This window comes from Lynx canadensis, chromosome E3, assembly GCF_007474595.2.
Source record: "Lynx canadensis isolate LIC74 chromosome E3, mLynCan4.pri.v2, whole genome shotgun sequence".
NCBI lineage: Eukaryota > Metazoa > Chordata > Mammalia > Carnivora > Felidae > Lynx > Lynx canadensis.
The window spans coordinates 715195-730380 of NC_044318.1; the positions used below are offsets into that span (position 1 = coordinate 715195).

Consider the following 15186-nt stretch of genomic DNA (forward strand, 5'->3'; position numbering starts at 1 on the left):
GTGATCTGAACTTGGGTAGCTTTCCAGTGAAGAGCCATGGAGGGGACCTTTTCCCAGCCCCTTGGAGGGGGCCTCAGGGCCAGGAGAGTCCTAGCAAGAGCTACTTCCTTCCATTTCTCTGGTCCCCCTGACTCTCCTGACGACAGACCTGAAATGCAGAAATGCCTTGCTCTTTCCTCTGATTAATGTGGTTATGTACAAGTCAAATGTATGTGTTCTTTAGTTATTTTTATGAAGTCTGTGTTATTTCCTCAGTATGTTTGCATAAAACTTGAATGTATGCACTTGACTGTTTTTGGAGTATTCTCATGTACATTTTGAGATTTTATTGTCTTTAAAATAACACGGAGATAGCTCTGTGAATATACTAGAAGACACTGAGCTGTGCTCTGTAAACGTGTGAATTGTATGGTATGTGAACTGTGTCTCCATAAAGCTATTAACAGAAATAACACAGAGTCAGAACTGGCGCGCCCCTGAGCATTGGGAGTCTGCCCCAGACCTGGGCCTCCTGCCGGCCTCCCTGCCTCGCCTCCCCTCCCACACCAGGGAAAGCTTCAGAGTGGATGGTGAACTTGTTAGGAGAGTTGCGATCTGCCAAAATCCCAGTGAGGACAGATGTAAGGGGAAGGCAGCTTCTGGGTGCTGGAGACAACCCACGCCCCTGACCCAAAGCATGTCAGGAGGAGTGAGCCAGTCATGGCTACAGCTGGGTGCGGGCAAGCTCCTGTTGATGAGGGGCACGGCTGGTGACCTTTTGGCACCTATTTCTGAAAGACAGGGATTCCTGAATGTGATACACGCCTCTTGGGGGACATATAGAATGACCTTTAACATGTAAGACCAACATGATGCCTTTATTGTAGAATTTTCTAAGCCTTCCCCCATGAAACTAGGGATGATTAATATGCCCATCATCACAGATCTAGGAAGGTGTTCTTTTACTTCAAGCAGAAAAACTGGGCTCCAGGGCTCCTGGCTGGTTTAGTCAGTGGAGCCTGGAAAGTGTGAGCCTCACCCCCGCTGGGTGTGGAGATTACTTAAGAGTAAAATCTTAAAAAAATAAATAAAATCTTTTAAAAAATAAAGAAAAAGAAAAACTGAGCTCCAAATGAGCACATTTCAGTGTTGGAAAATTTATCGTATTCAAACTGTCTTAATTTCAAATTTAAGTTTAGAAGTAAACCTACGTTGCCTTTTAAGTTGCCCCAAATTAGACATTCGATTTACTGAAATGACTTCATTTTTCCCCAGCCGGACACAGTAATTCCAAAGTGATTTAGGTATTAGGGCGACAGCACGTCTTTATCTTATGTTCACACACCTGGCTGATTTTTTTTAAAAAGTAAGTGTTCCTTCTCACCTGGAGAAATCTGTGAACAGGGTCTTCAAGTATAAATTGCCAAGCATGATCCCTGAAAAAGTTACTTGATATAATAGTTGGTGCAAAGCAGACCTACTAGGGTTAAAAAGTCCTCTGTGGTGCTCTGCATCCAAGATCCCAGAGCCCTGATGTGACACTGTCCTGTAGGCTTAGGGAGTGTAATATATGGGAAGCTCTCTCTCATTTTGTTGGTTCTCTAGACAAGGAGGAAGAGAAGGAAGCTGGAATCATCTGTTATTTATGCCTCGCTTTCAAAGGCTCTGTGAACAAAGTTGTGACATTTCTTCTTATTTATTTATTTTTCTGGTCTAAGAACTCAAACCAGTGCCCACTCTGGTTGAGCACACAGCTTTTTCAGCTTTTATTGTATTAAGTGTGTCACTGTAATGATTTATCAAGCATCTTTACACTTCTAAGATTCCTTCAGTTATCTCCAGTAAAATGAACCAACCAGCAAAATCCCCCTACTCAAGTGCATATCTGTACTCTTCATGATTACCGATATCAAGAGTTTTAGCTTCTTCGGAGTTTAAGCTAGAATAAATGACTCATTGATTCCTGGTCCTTGTGGGATTTGAAACTTATTTTCAGGGGGATGTTACAGAAAGAATTTTTACTAGTGATTTGGCTGCGTGTGGCATACCTGAATCTATCAGTAGAAGTTGTTTTCTGTGCTGGAGGGGAACAGGGAACAGTGTTACTGTGTATGGGCACTGTCTGCTTGTGCCTGCTCTGTGCATCTGTCCACAACTCTTCTCATGGGTCTGTCTTTATTTTTTAAAAAGATATATACATTTATTAAAAATCTGAAGATAGTTAACAATTTATTGAAGTCAGAAAAATAAATACATAAAATTTAGAAAGGTGGAATTAGGTTTCACAGGATTTAGAAAGAATTCCTTATAAAATTTTTAATATTACATTCCTTGTCAAACTGGGACTTGGAGGGCTTTTGGTATTTCACCCCTGACTGCCTGCCTTGATGAGTCAGTCAGCAGAGGCACATGAAATTGTGGACAGACAGGAGATGCATATTCACTCTTATCCAAATGCAGCAAAAAGCACCATGTTTCTTACTAAGTAGAATTTGTAGTTTCTTCCCCAGTTGTTTAGAGCAATAAGCCTTGAGAATGGGTCTGTCTTTAAATTTTTATTTTTATTTATTTTTCAGAGAGAGACAGAGTGTGAGCAGGGGAGGGGCAGACAGAGAGGGAGACAGAATCCAAAGCAGGCTCCAGTCCCTGAGCTGTTGGCACAGAGCCCGATGTGGGGCTCGAACCCACGAACTGAGAGATCATGACCTGAGCCGAAGTCGTGTGTTCAACTTAGTGAGCCACCCAGGTACCCCCTGAGGGGTCTGTCTTACTGCATCACGTGAATTCTTTTTTTTTTTCCAAGTTATTTTGAGAGTTGGAGGGAGGGGCAGAGGGAGAGGGAGAGAGAATCTTAAGTAGGCTCCATGCTCAGCATGAAGCCCAACGTAGGACTTGAACTCCCAAACCGTGAGATCATATGAATTCTTAACCCATCTCTGGTACTTAGATTTTCTAAGGGTCATTGTATCTGACATAATTACTGTGTGATCAGTAAGATTCCTGTAAGAAATACTGTTCAGTAAGGAAACCAACGTAGTGCTGAAAAGTTTGGGTTATACTCCTACTGCCTCTCCCAGACATGGAAAATTCACTACTATTCTTTTCTTTTCTTTCGTTTAATGCTTAAGAGATGTGACTCCTATGACCTGTACCTATCCTGTCAGCTCCCTTAGGTGTGGAGAGAGACTTCTGGCGAGGAATGCCGGGGTCCTCAGGAGCCCACGGTTGGGAGTGAACCTGAAGGTTGGGTGATGGCCTCTGGTGGGCTCTTTAGAATGGGAGGGATTCCTGGAAAAGTGGCAAGTGGGAATGTCCCGTCCACGGCTCTTTCCTGCTGCCTGCCTGAATTTAATAAAGGATTCTTCTTATCCCACATCAGAAGTTGTTTCCTTCCTTGGATGAAGTTTTTACTCTGCCAAAAAGCTGATTATTAGTAAGTTGCAGGAGGGAAGTGGAGACTGCAAAGTAACAGTAGATCTGGGATTATGATAGTCAAAAGGTTTAGATTTATATAGCTGGGGCTTTTTTTTTGAACAATTTAAGTCAGTTAAAATGTCCTCTCAATTCAAACTTGTTCTGCAGGAAAGAACTTACCTGACGTGAAAATTTCCATCATTTTAATAATCTAATAGAAAATGGCAAATGCTTGGCAAATTTGAACTTCCACACCCAGTTTTTGCTTTTTTGTGCCTCTCCCTTCTCCTTTTTTGCTTTATTAAGGTATGTAATTCTGCACTTAAAAAAAAACTTACTGTTACGGAAATTTTCAACATATACAAAAATAAAGACAATTGTGTAATAAACTTGTGTGTGCCCATTGCTCTGCAAAACTGTCAGTTCCCGAAAGTCTTGTCCCCCCGCCATCAGTGTTTTCAAGGAAATCCTAGACCTCATATCATACTAAATACTAAATACTAATATCTAATATCATACTAAATACTTTATCATGATACTAATATCATACTAAATATGATTATTTAGGTTAGGGTTAGGGTACCTCCAAAAGGTACCTCCAAAAAATAAGGATTCTTTTTTTAAAAAATCACATACCAGTATCACATCTAAATAATTAAAATAATTCTTTGGGGGGTCTGGCTGGTTTAGTTGGTAGAGCATGTGACTCCTGATGTTACAGTGTGAATTGAAGCCCCACGTTGCGGGTAGAGTTTACCTAAAAAATAAAAATAAAAAATAAAATAATTCCTTGGTGTTATCAGTTCTTTTGTCAGCACCACCCAAAGGTAAATGGATGCTACCATCTCGCTGTTTTGGGGTTTCTTTTTTAAGAGAGCACCCTACACACATGGTTGCAGCCTCATGCAGCCCTTTTCCCTCCTCACCTGTTTGTCTCCATTTCCCCCAGAAGAACCACAACCTTAAATGTCTACTTAGAATCCTAGCTCTGTCTACTCAAAATACGCCAGGCTTATTTCCACAGATGTCAGTAAAGAAGCAAAACATAAACATCCTTCCTGACGCCTGTTTATAAACTTTGAAAATTATATGACATTTGGTATTTTCTCATTTTATCAAAATGACTTAATTTTTGCTCATCCCTAAGTAAGGAAAGTTGGAAATGGCGTCTTGAGTGTTGGTGCTTGCTGTGACGCACACCTCCGGGTGCAGAGGCCAGTGGGGCTGTCTGTGGCAGAGAGCTCTGGGTGCCTGGGGCACTGGCTGTCCCCTGCAGGTGGGCGCCGGTGGGGGTGCCCCGGCTGGTGCATCTCAGGACAGCAAGAAGGGCTTCTTCAAAGCAGCAGGGAAAACCTGCTGAGTATATGTGCTTTATTGGAAGAAGTGCAGATGCCAGAAGGTGGGTGAGGTTCAGAAATGATGTGTAATCAGGCTTTTGGGAGTTGCTTCCCTCCCTAGCCCCTCCTGCCCACTCACACAGCTGACCTGAAGTTTATGAATAGCTAGAGGGAGCCCCAGGAACCTTGTACTTATTTTCATGGTTCCCCCCCCCCCCAAAACCACAGTTTGTTCATGCATTCGTATGTTGATGGACATTTAGGTTGTCGCCATTCTTTTGACCATTGCAACTAAAGCTTCTCTGATCATTCATGTATGAAAGGAATTCCCAAATGGTTCTCCAAAGTGGTTGTGTAATTTTACATTCACAGCAGTGCCTGAGAGTTCCAATTCCTCTGCATCCTCCCAAACCTTGGGGTGCATGGCTTGGCCAGTCTTTTTAACTTTAGCCCATCAAATAGATATGCACGTCATTGAAGTTTTAATTTGCCTTTCCCTAATGACTAACGATGTTGGTTTGAATCATCTTAAATGTATTGGAACTCGTTTTCTGTTTTCAGACTGTAGTCCCTAGAGGAATGTTACTCTGCACTCCTTTCGTCTGGAGTGTTCTAGAAGTGTGAGTTGGAGGTGACTTTCCATAAGAAGAGCTTTGTTGATTGAGAATATTACCGTCTAGGCATGGTAGTAACAACAAGGTGCAGAAATGAGGGTCGTCTGTCCTGTCCTCTTGCAGTGCTTTCAGCGTGATTGCTGGGAGAGCTTCCTCTTCAGCTGGTGCTGACTGTGGTCAGCAAAGTTGCTCTGGCTTCTCCTCCCACGTTGTGTGTCCGATCTGTAGTAGAAATAGTAAGATTTGTTAGTTTCTCAGAGGAACCCTGTAGGGAGGGACCAGCGGTATCTGTCTGAAGCTGCTTGCAGGGTGGTTTTCTCTCCCCTGGTGTTTCTGTAACTTACTGAATCCATATCCTGCAGAGGGTACGGGCTCGCTTTGACCACTCAAGTGCATGTTCCTTGGCTTGTTTTCTGGCCCTGCTGGATTGTGCAAGAAAGGGCATGTTCTTATTTTTCACAGTCACCTTACTTTTTCTGAAAGCTTCTGAATGGAGTACTTTGGGCTTAGAGAATTAGAATCATCCCCAAATCATCAGCCACATGGAAATTGATTTATTCTCCAAACTATAAAGAAAGCATAAAGTGGGCTTTAAAAATGTATACTTTGGGACACCTGGGTGGCTCAGTCGGTTAAGTGTCTGTCTTTGGCTCAGGTCATGATCTCACAGTTCGTGGGTTCAAGCCCCGCATCGGGCTCTGTTCTGACAGTTCAGAGCCTGGAGCCTGTTTCGGATTCTGTGTTTCCCTCTCTCTCTGCCCCTCCCCCACTGGCGCTTTGTCTCCCTCTGTCTCAAAAATAAATAAACATTAAAAAAAATGTATACTTTGATTCCTCTTTGCTCATACTGACATGGTAACATGTCAAAAATTCGACTCCTAGTTAATGATTTGTTTAAAAGGCATTGGGTTAATGTTTCAGAATGAGCAGCTTGGTACTTTGTGTTCAACTCGTTAGTTGCTTTGTTGTTGAAATTCTTGGAATCTTTTTTTTTTTTTTTTTTTTTTTTTTTTAAAGTAAGCTCCATGTCCAATGTGAGGCTTGAACTCTTGAACTCATGACTCTGAGATCAAGAGTCACATGCTCTACTGACTGAGCCAGCCAGGTGCCCCCAAATTTTTAGGAATCTTAAGGACAGATTTGTCAGTATGGATTCCAGGTTAGATCCCCGTTCATGTATCCAGCAAGATTCTCACTAGACATCATGTGCTTTAGGAATGAAGTTTTTTGTGTGATAAGGAAGGAGGCCTTTTATAAATAATTCCCATTCAGCTGTTTGAAGAAGTCAGTGGATGCATGGACTTCCAAGACCTGTATCTCAGTGGCCCAAAGGCCCTGCCCTGGAGGGTCGGTGGCCCTCCCATTCTCCGGGTAGCAGAGGGAGAAGGCAGGACTCAGTGTGTGGCTTGAGGGCCCCACACCCTCAGGATCAGTCAGCTTGAGCCAGGCCTATTCCACTCTGACTTTATGTTACCTGAATAGTGGTGAGGGGGCTGAACATGGTGGCCTCCAGCCTGCCCCGTGCCGAGGAGGCCCTGGGGACGTTTGTGGATATCGTGGATTAGTGGGTTTGCTCTCAGCCGCGGTTCGTGCCTGCCTAAGTCTTAGCCCTGGTTTTCCACCTTTGTATAAATTGTTTGACTGTTTATTTTTGAGAGAGAGAGTGGTGCATGTGAGCGGGGTTAGGGTGGGGGAGGGGGACAAAGAATCCGAGCAGGCTCCACACTGTCGGCCCAAAGCCCGATGTGGAGCTGGAACCCACAAACTGTGAGATCATGACCCGAGTCGAAGTCAGGACTCAGACACTTAACTGACTAGCCACCCAGGCACCTCTAAACATGATTTTATTTTTTATTTATTTATTTTTTTAAAGTTTTTTTTTTTTTCCAACGTTTATTTATTTTTGGGACAGAGAGAGACAGAGCATGAATGGGGGAGGGGCAGAGAGAGAAGGAGACACAGAATTGGAAACAGGCTCCAGGCTCTGAGCCATCAGCCCAGAGCCTGACGCGGGGCTCGAGCTCACAGACCGCGAGATCGTGACCTGGCTGAAGTCGGACGCTTAACCGACTGCGCCACCCAGGCGCCCCTAAACATGATTTTAAAAAGCAATTTATTTGAATCAAGGTCCAAAAAGCCCCTCCAGGTCACAGAGTGCTGTGTGTTCTGAGTCCCTTAGTGAGGGCTTCCTGTCTGTCCTTTATGCTTTGGAAGCAGAAGGTCACTCATCTGTGTCTGTTGGGGCCTCACGGACTGGGTTTGTCAGTTGCATCCATGCACTGTTGTTGAAACGTGTTGCTTTGATCATTGTGTTTTCCTGCAAATTGGTAGTTGGGTTCAGGCTTCATTTAGGTGGTGCTGCAGGGTTCGGTCAGGAGGCGTGTGGTGTCTGGCCATCTGTCTTTCTGTGGCCTCAGGAAGCACTGAGGGTCATTGACTGTGCATTACTTCCCTGAGGATTGCAGGCGTGACGTTTGGTCTCCGTCCTTCCCCCGTTTACTAGCTGGACGCTGCCTGACTACTTGATTCTTTCCCTTTGTTTGTTTGTTTGTTTTCACAGTAATAACCTGGTCCACTCGTGTCCTTCATTGATGACCAGTTGGTTTTGTTTGTTGGTTTTGTTTTACCATAATTATGCCTGCACAGTTTGAGGTATGTTTGTGTTTCATTGCACCGAGCCAGCACTCTCACCCGTGCCCACGGTGTCTCGTTTTGGGCTGTGAAAGCGTCTTCAGGCTGGCCCCTGAGTTGCTGGATGTGACCCAGTGAGTCTCTGGTAGCTTCTTTGCTCTCAGGTATGACTGGGTTCTAGGCTCCGCTTGCACACTTCCTGACATGTCTCTGCGGGTCCTGGTTCCTTTGAATGGGAAGTGGGGTTTGAGTATCACGGTCTGGATGCTAGGGCAGCTTGCTTTTAATTGGACAGAATTGGAAAGTCTTCACTTTGTTTCAGTACATCGTGAGTGATACTTCACAGTGGTAGTTCAGATTCAAATTCAGGGTTATGAGGTGTTTGCTTAATACTTTCACTCTGACATCTTTTGCTTCTTTGTCAGTCACGTGAGGGTGCCTGTTCTGAACAACGCTTCAAATGAGGGAATTGTCATATTCCTTATTACTGGGTATTGCTGCTGAAAAGTTTAATGATAATCAAATTTTCTTTTATAGTCACTTGAATTTTACATAGCTTTTTAGAGGATTTTCTGCCCTTTAAAGTCCAAGAAACTCACCAGAGTGAGTGAGATTGGATACTCAATACCCAGTGTACTCTTTCAATATGTAGTTAAAATTACTTTTTTATTTTAAAGAAGTTTTCTTAAATGTAGTTTTAATATTCTGTCCCTTTGATTTTTCTTCTCTGGGGCTTCTTTTATTCATATTGTGAGAAATAAGCCCTCCACCCCAATTAAAGGGGGACAAGGAGACTCGGAGCACAGTGAAGTGAGGCTTTAGTTGACGTTCTTGCAAGAGCAGGTGTCTGACAGACAGGGACACTCAGTGGTTATAGCAGACAACTTATCTCCTAGCACGTAAGTCCCTCCCCTGGTTCCTTATTGGCTGAGTGCTACAGAGGTTATGGCCTTACCCGGATGTCGCCTGTGCCCACGGAAGGCCAAAAAGTAGTCTGAATGGAACAAGTGTACATTCCTTGAGGTGACGCAGAGACATCAGTTTGGTGGCACATGCTCATTGCAAAGCCCGCGAAATGGAGAGGGGACGAAGAACCAGGAAGTGAGGTGTGTAAGGGTTTGGGACTCCACTGTCGGGGGCTTGGGGGGGGTTCATACGTATTTCCAATAGGTTGTAAACCTATTGTTAACTAAACAGCACAGCTTTTATTTGGTATTTCTGAAAATGAATCATCTCACTTCTCACAATATAGTAAATTGTCTTTGTCTTCAATATTTGTCACTTTCTCTTGAATCCTTTTTATCTTTTCATTTATTTTTAAAAGCTTTGTCAATGTGTAATATTTTTGAAATTTTTTTACATTTATTTATTTTTGAAACAGAGTGAGACAAAGCATGAGCGGGGGAGGGGCAGAGAGCGAAGGAGACACAGAATCCGAAGCAGCCTCCAGGCTCTGAGCAAGAGGTCAGCACAAAGCCTGTTGCGGGGCTCGAACCCACGAACTGTGAGATCATGACCTGAGCCGAAGTCGGACGCTCAACCGACTGAGCCACATAGGTGCCCCTGTCGATGTATAGTTTACATGCCATAAAATTCACCCATTGTAAGTGTATGATTGAGTGAATTTTAGTAAGCGTATAGGATCGTGCAGCTCCCACAACCTAGTTCAGTGTTTCCACACCCCAAAAGGTCCCTCATGCTGCCTGCAGCCCGTCTCCGCCACCCCACACGGTTCCAGGCAACCGCTGATGTGCTTTTTATGTCAGTAGAGTGGTCTTTTCCGAAAGCATTCTATAAATGAAAGAATATAATTTGTGGTCTTTTGTGTCTGGTTTTTAATTTGGCGGAATGGTTTTGAGATTCCATCCATGTTGTGTGTGTCACTATTTCATTTCTTTTTAGGGCCAGATAGTGGCCCATTATATGGCTAGACCACACCTTGTTTACCCATTCCTCCCGTAATGTGATGGACAGTGGGTTCCTTCTCCTCTTACCTGGCGGGAGTGATGCTGCTTGCTGCGAACATGTGCATGCACACCTTTGTATGTGTGGTGGGACATCCCTGAGAGTGGAGTTGCTGTGTTGTGTGGTGTAGTTATGTTTGACTTTTCAACTGATAAGTGGTGTTCCCCACTGGCCAGACCATCTTCCCTTCCTCCTGGCATTGTGTGAGGTTCCAGGTCCCCACACCCTCCCCAGCACCTGTTGTCGTTGGTTTTTTTGGATACAGTCATTTTGGTGAGTGATGTCTCGGTTTTAATTTGCGTTTCCCTGAGGACTCACAATCTTGAGCATCTTTTGATGTGCTTATCAGCCATTTGTCTATCTTATTTATTTATTTTTATTTTATTTTTTAATGTTTATTTTTGAGAGAAAAACAGAGCATAAACAGGGGAGGGGCAGAGAGAGATGGAGACACAGAATCCGAAGCAGGCTGCAGGCTCTGAGCTGTCAGCACAGAGCCCGATGCGGGCTCAAACCCACCCCACCTGCTTGTGAGATCACGACCTGAGCTGCAAGTTGGATGCTTAACTGACTGAGCCACCCAGGCGCCCCAGCCATTTGTCTATCTTGTTTGGTAGAATGTTTATTTAAATGTTTTGCCCATTAAAAAAAAAAAAATTGTGGTATTGTTGAATTGTAAGTTTTCTTTATACATTCTGGATACAAGTCCTTTATCCAGATATCTGATTTGCAAACATCTTCTAGTCTAGGTCTGGTCTTTTAGTTTTCCTAATGGTGTCTTTTGAAGCGCAGAAGTTTTAAATTTTGATGAAACACAGTTTATACTTGAAAGTATAAATATATCTTTTTTCTGAAGAGTTTCATTCTCTAACATCCATGTGTGAATCATCTTACTTAAGATTTTTGATATCCAGCATCTTCTTGCCTAAGTTATTTTTACTAAGTTGGAAAGGTAGGTGGGACTGTGCTGTAGTAATAATCTAGATACTGGCTAGAATATCTGAAACTTCGACACTTCCAATCTTCACAATTAGGAAGCATGACTAATTTCTTTTTCAAAGTTTATTTTTATTTGGGGTGGGGGGAGAGCAGGTGAGCGCAAGTGGGGGAGGGGCAGGGGGAAGAGGGGGTGGATATGAATGAATGAATCCCAAGCAGGCTGTCAGCGCAGAGCCCAATGCAGGGCTCGATCCCACAAACTGTGAGATCATGACCTGAGTCAAGAGTCAGACGCTTAACCGATTGAGCCCCCCAGGTGCCCAAGAAGCATGACTATTGACCTTTGAGAGCATAGCCTTAACTTCCACGATTCATGGTCCCAGGTGCCTTTGGCAGCTTTCTGCTGGGAGGCCACTTGTCTTTGGCTGGAGCTGTGGGTGGCCTTCGGATCAGAGGAATAAATGGCTCTTATTTTCAGTACCGCACCTTGCAAGAAGGCTGCTCCTCTGAATGTGGTGAAGGGGTCCGACACCTGGTGTACTCTCCCTCTGATTTTGTACGGCTTGGGTAACATACTCTCACTTGACAATTGCAGGTGAAGGACTTAACGAAATACTTGGACCCCGGCGGGCTTGGCGTGATCAGTTTTGAGGACTTCTACCGAGGGATCACCGCAATCAGGAATGGAGGTCAGTCTACCCCACCTTGTGCTTCCTTCTCGCATTCTCTCTTCCAGCCCTTGCCCTGCTGTGCCCTCAGCCAACCTTAGGAATACCCCTCACTCCTCAGGCTCCTTTGGCTGGGCTTAACATCTTCCCTTCTCCTCAAAGCCCCTAAAATACTCCGGTTTCAGGGTGCTCTCTCACTGTTCTTTGCTCCTCACACACCCTATCTTAGAGAACTGTCTAACTCAGTCTCTTATCCATAATGTTAGAAAGCTACTGCCCCTTTCCCCAGACATACCAGAATATCGAAATGCTTACATGTGAGCACCCACATGCATCCTTGCCATTGGTGCCCTACAGGCCGCATGTTGCTGTATTTACATTGTTGTGTATCAGTCCATCCTCTGTCTGGCCGACAAGCCATCCTGTTTTTAATGGGATGCGTTTCAAATCACATACTCCCGTACACTCACCCTAACAAGTTGCATACTCCTGTACATTTCACCCTAAACACTTCAGCATGTGTGCCAGTCATTACCTACAGTTCAATATTTGTTTGCAGTCTTACCTTGAGTAAAAATTTACAGTGAAATGCACAAATCTTTTTTTTTTTTTAATTTTTTTTTTCAACGTTTTTTATTTATTTTTGGGACAGAGAGAGACAGAGCATGAACGGGGGAGGGGCAGAGAGAGAGGGAGACACAGAATCGGAAACAGGCTCCAGGCTCCGAGCCATCAGCCCAGAGCCTGACGCGGGGCTCGAACTCACGGACCGTGAGATCGTGACCTGGCTGAAGTCGGACGCTTAACCGACTGTGCCACCCAGGTGCCCCATGAAATGCACAAATCTTAAGTAAATCTTAAGCCAGTCTGAATTTTGACAAATTCTTATGTCTAATAATGCAAATCTCTACCAAGTGTTACCATCCCTGGAGACCTCTTCCTGATGGCCTCCACGTGGCCTCTCTGTCCTCTCAGCACCGTCTTGGCTGATTTTCATCACCCTAGGTCAGATTTGCCTTGTAGGGGCTTTGTTGACACAAAGGAAATGATCAGTATGTGCTCTACGTCTGGTGTCTCCCTGTGTGTGACGTTTTTGAGACGCACGTATGTTGCACGGTTGGGGTCTGTGTTTCGATTGCAGAGCAGTTCCATTGTATTCTTGTACCATGTGTCGTTTCTCTCTGCCTAGGGGTGGACACTTGTTTTGGGGCTGGTGTGTTTCCAGTTTGGGGCTGTTATGAGTAAAGGTCCTAGTGACATTTGTGTATAATCCTTTGTGTGGGCACATGTTTTCATGCCTTTGGGGCCTGTACACAGGAGTGGGATGGCTGGCCTTCTGGGTGTGAGCTTAGTATCTCACGTGTACTCAAGTTGCCCGTATGCTGTCCCTTCACGTCGAATTCTGGAGCTCTGGAGAGCCCTCTTTTTTTCATGCCCCAGCTTCAGCCAGGTGTGTGGGGGTGATGGTGGCCAAAAGGCACTGGTTGCAAGCAAGCCCTTCCCTTCTTCCTGCACTTGTCAGAGAAGGAAGAGGGAGAACAGGGTCAGGACCTGCAGTGGCTGGGTCAGGGGAGGCCCTTGGACTCCAAGTCTTATCAGCAGTTGTTGGCAGAGTCACCTATCTTGTCTGTCCTCTGTCTGTCTACTGTATTGCCCAACGGTGTCCTATAGGAACTGGGTTTCCTGTGATGCTGAGCCCAGGTGGTTCTGAGATGTGCTCTGTGTCTCGGGACCTGTGTGAATACTACCATAGTCTGGGGGCCCTGTGGTCCTTTGGGTCCAGAGCACATATCGAGAGAGGGAATGGTCCGTATGGTGGCAGGGGGCCATGCCATAGAACCATACAGCCTGGCTCTAGGTAGGAGCCCTCTATGAGGAGGGCCGGAGGGGAGCCAGGTAAGGGTGGCTGGAGTGAGATCTGGTCCAGGTGGCGGAGCTGTCCTGAGGCCTGTGATGAGGTTGGCTGAGCCCACTGATGGAAAGTCTGCAGGCCCTGGGGCCGTGGTGAGGATGCCACCATCTCCTGGGCAGATGGGGCCTGGGGAGAGACATGTAGAGCAGGTGTGAGGCAGGACACCCTCTGGGAGGTGGTACTAGCAGGGGATGGATGACGTGGGTAACGCCATGCGGGCAGAGGGAGGAAGAAGAGAGCCCTCAGATGAACTTGGAGTGTTTAGGCTTAGCACCACATGCCTATGTCTCTCCCCTTGTAACCAGTATGTTGTAATCCTTAGGTGATTTTCTGAGGCTAGACATGTAGTTAAAACAGGAAGTTGTTTAAGCCTTCACCCTTTTGCACAAAAAGTTTGATGGTGGTTTCATGCACATTTTGGCCTCTGCTCCACCTCCAGTGCCTTTGGAGGCTTCCTGAATGGAGCACATTCACTTGCCCCCAGCCATGCTCCTCAGGACCTCCCTGGGCCAGTGCACCTGTGCCCAGGACCCTTGGAATGGCTTTGTGCTCCAACAACTTTCGGTAAACCTTTGGGGGAAATCCAAGTATATGCTTTTTCCTCTGTGTTTTAAAATCCAGTATGATTTCCCTGACTCATCAATTATTTAAAAGTTATTTTAATTTCTAAGTGTATTTTTTTTAATGTTTATTTTTGAGAGAGAGAGACAGACAGAACATGAGTGGGAGAAGGGCAAAGAGAGAGAGGGAGACAACAGAATTCGAAGTGGGCTCCAGGTTCCGAGCTGTCAGTACGGAGTTCGATGTGGGGCTTGAACTTGTGAGCCATGAGATCATGACCTGAGCTGAAGTCAGATGCTCAGATGCTCAACTGAATGAGCCACCCAGGCATCCTGGTTTCAGAAGGTATTTTAAAATCTCACAGCCTGGAGCCTGCTTCGAATTCTGTGTCTCTGCCTCTCTCTGCCCCTCCCCTGCTCATGCTCTCTCTTTCCCTCAAAAATAAGTAAACGCTAAACAAACAAATAAAAATCTGGTCATTAGGGGCATTCAGGTGGCTTACGTTGGTTAAGCATCAGACTTTGTGGTTCAGGTCGTGATCTCAGATTCATGAGTTCTGGCCCCGTGTTGGGCTTTGCGCTGTCAGCCCCGAGCCTACTTTGTATTCTCTGTCTCCCTCTCTCTGTCTCTGCCCCTCCGCTGCTCGTGTTCTCTCTCTCAAAAATAAATAAATAAACATTAAAAAAAGAAAAAAAACTTGAAAAAATCTTGTCATTAGTTTTAAACCTAATTGTGTGTGATAGAGAATGGGATCTCTGTGTTCACTTTTTTTTACGTTTATTTATTTTTGAGAGAGAGAGAGAGAGAGGGAGGGAGTTGGGGGAGGGGCAGAGAGAGAGGGAGACACAGAATCCGAAGCAGGCTCCGGGCTCTGAGCTGCCAGCACAGAGCCCGACGTGGGGCTCGAACCCACAAACCACGGGATCATGACCTGAGCCAAAGTCGGGTGCTTAACCGACTGAGCCATCCAGGCGTGCTTCTCTATTCACTCTGTTCCTTGTTGAGTTTATTTCGTGGTGTGCCACACAGCTGGGTCTCACACGTGTTGTGTGTGTGCTTGGTGGAATATTTACTCTCTGACCAGAGTACACGGGCTCATGCGTGTACGGTTGAGACTTCCTGTGTTTGTCTGTTTGATCTCGGTGTCACAGGGAGGAGACGCACGT

The 15186-nt window shown here is 45.2% G+C and overlaps 1 protein-coding gene across 1 annotated transcript in view; it reads left to right on the forward strand.

Annotated features, from left to right (window-relative positions):
• Positions 1–15186, forward strand: part of RAB11FIP3 (RAB11 family interacting protein 3) — an 82861-nt gene that overhangs the window by 31273 nt on the left and 36402 nt on the right. Inside the window, exon 3 of the mRNA XM_030301527.1 lies at positions 11475–11568. Coding sequence (XP_030157387.1) covers positions 11475–11568 — 94 coding nt within the window. The remainder of the gene's footprint in view (positions 1–11474; positions 11569–15186) is intronic.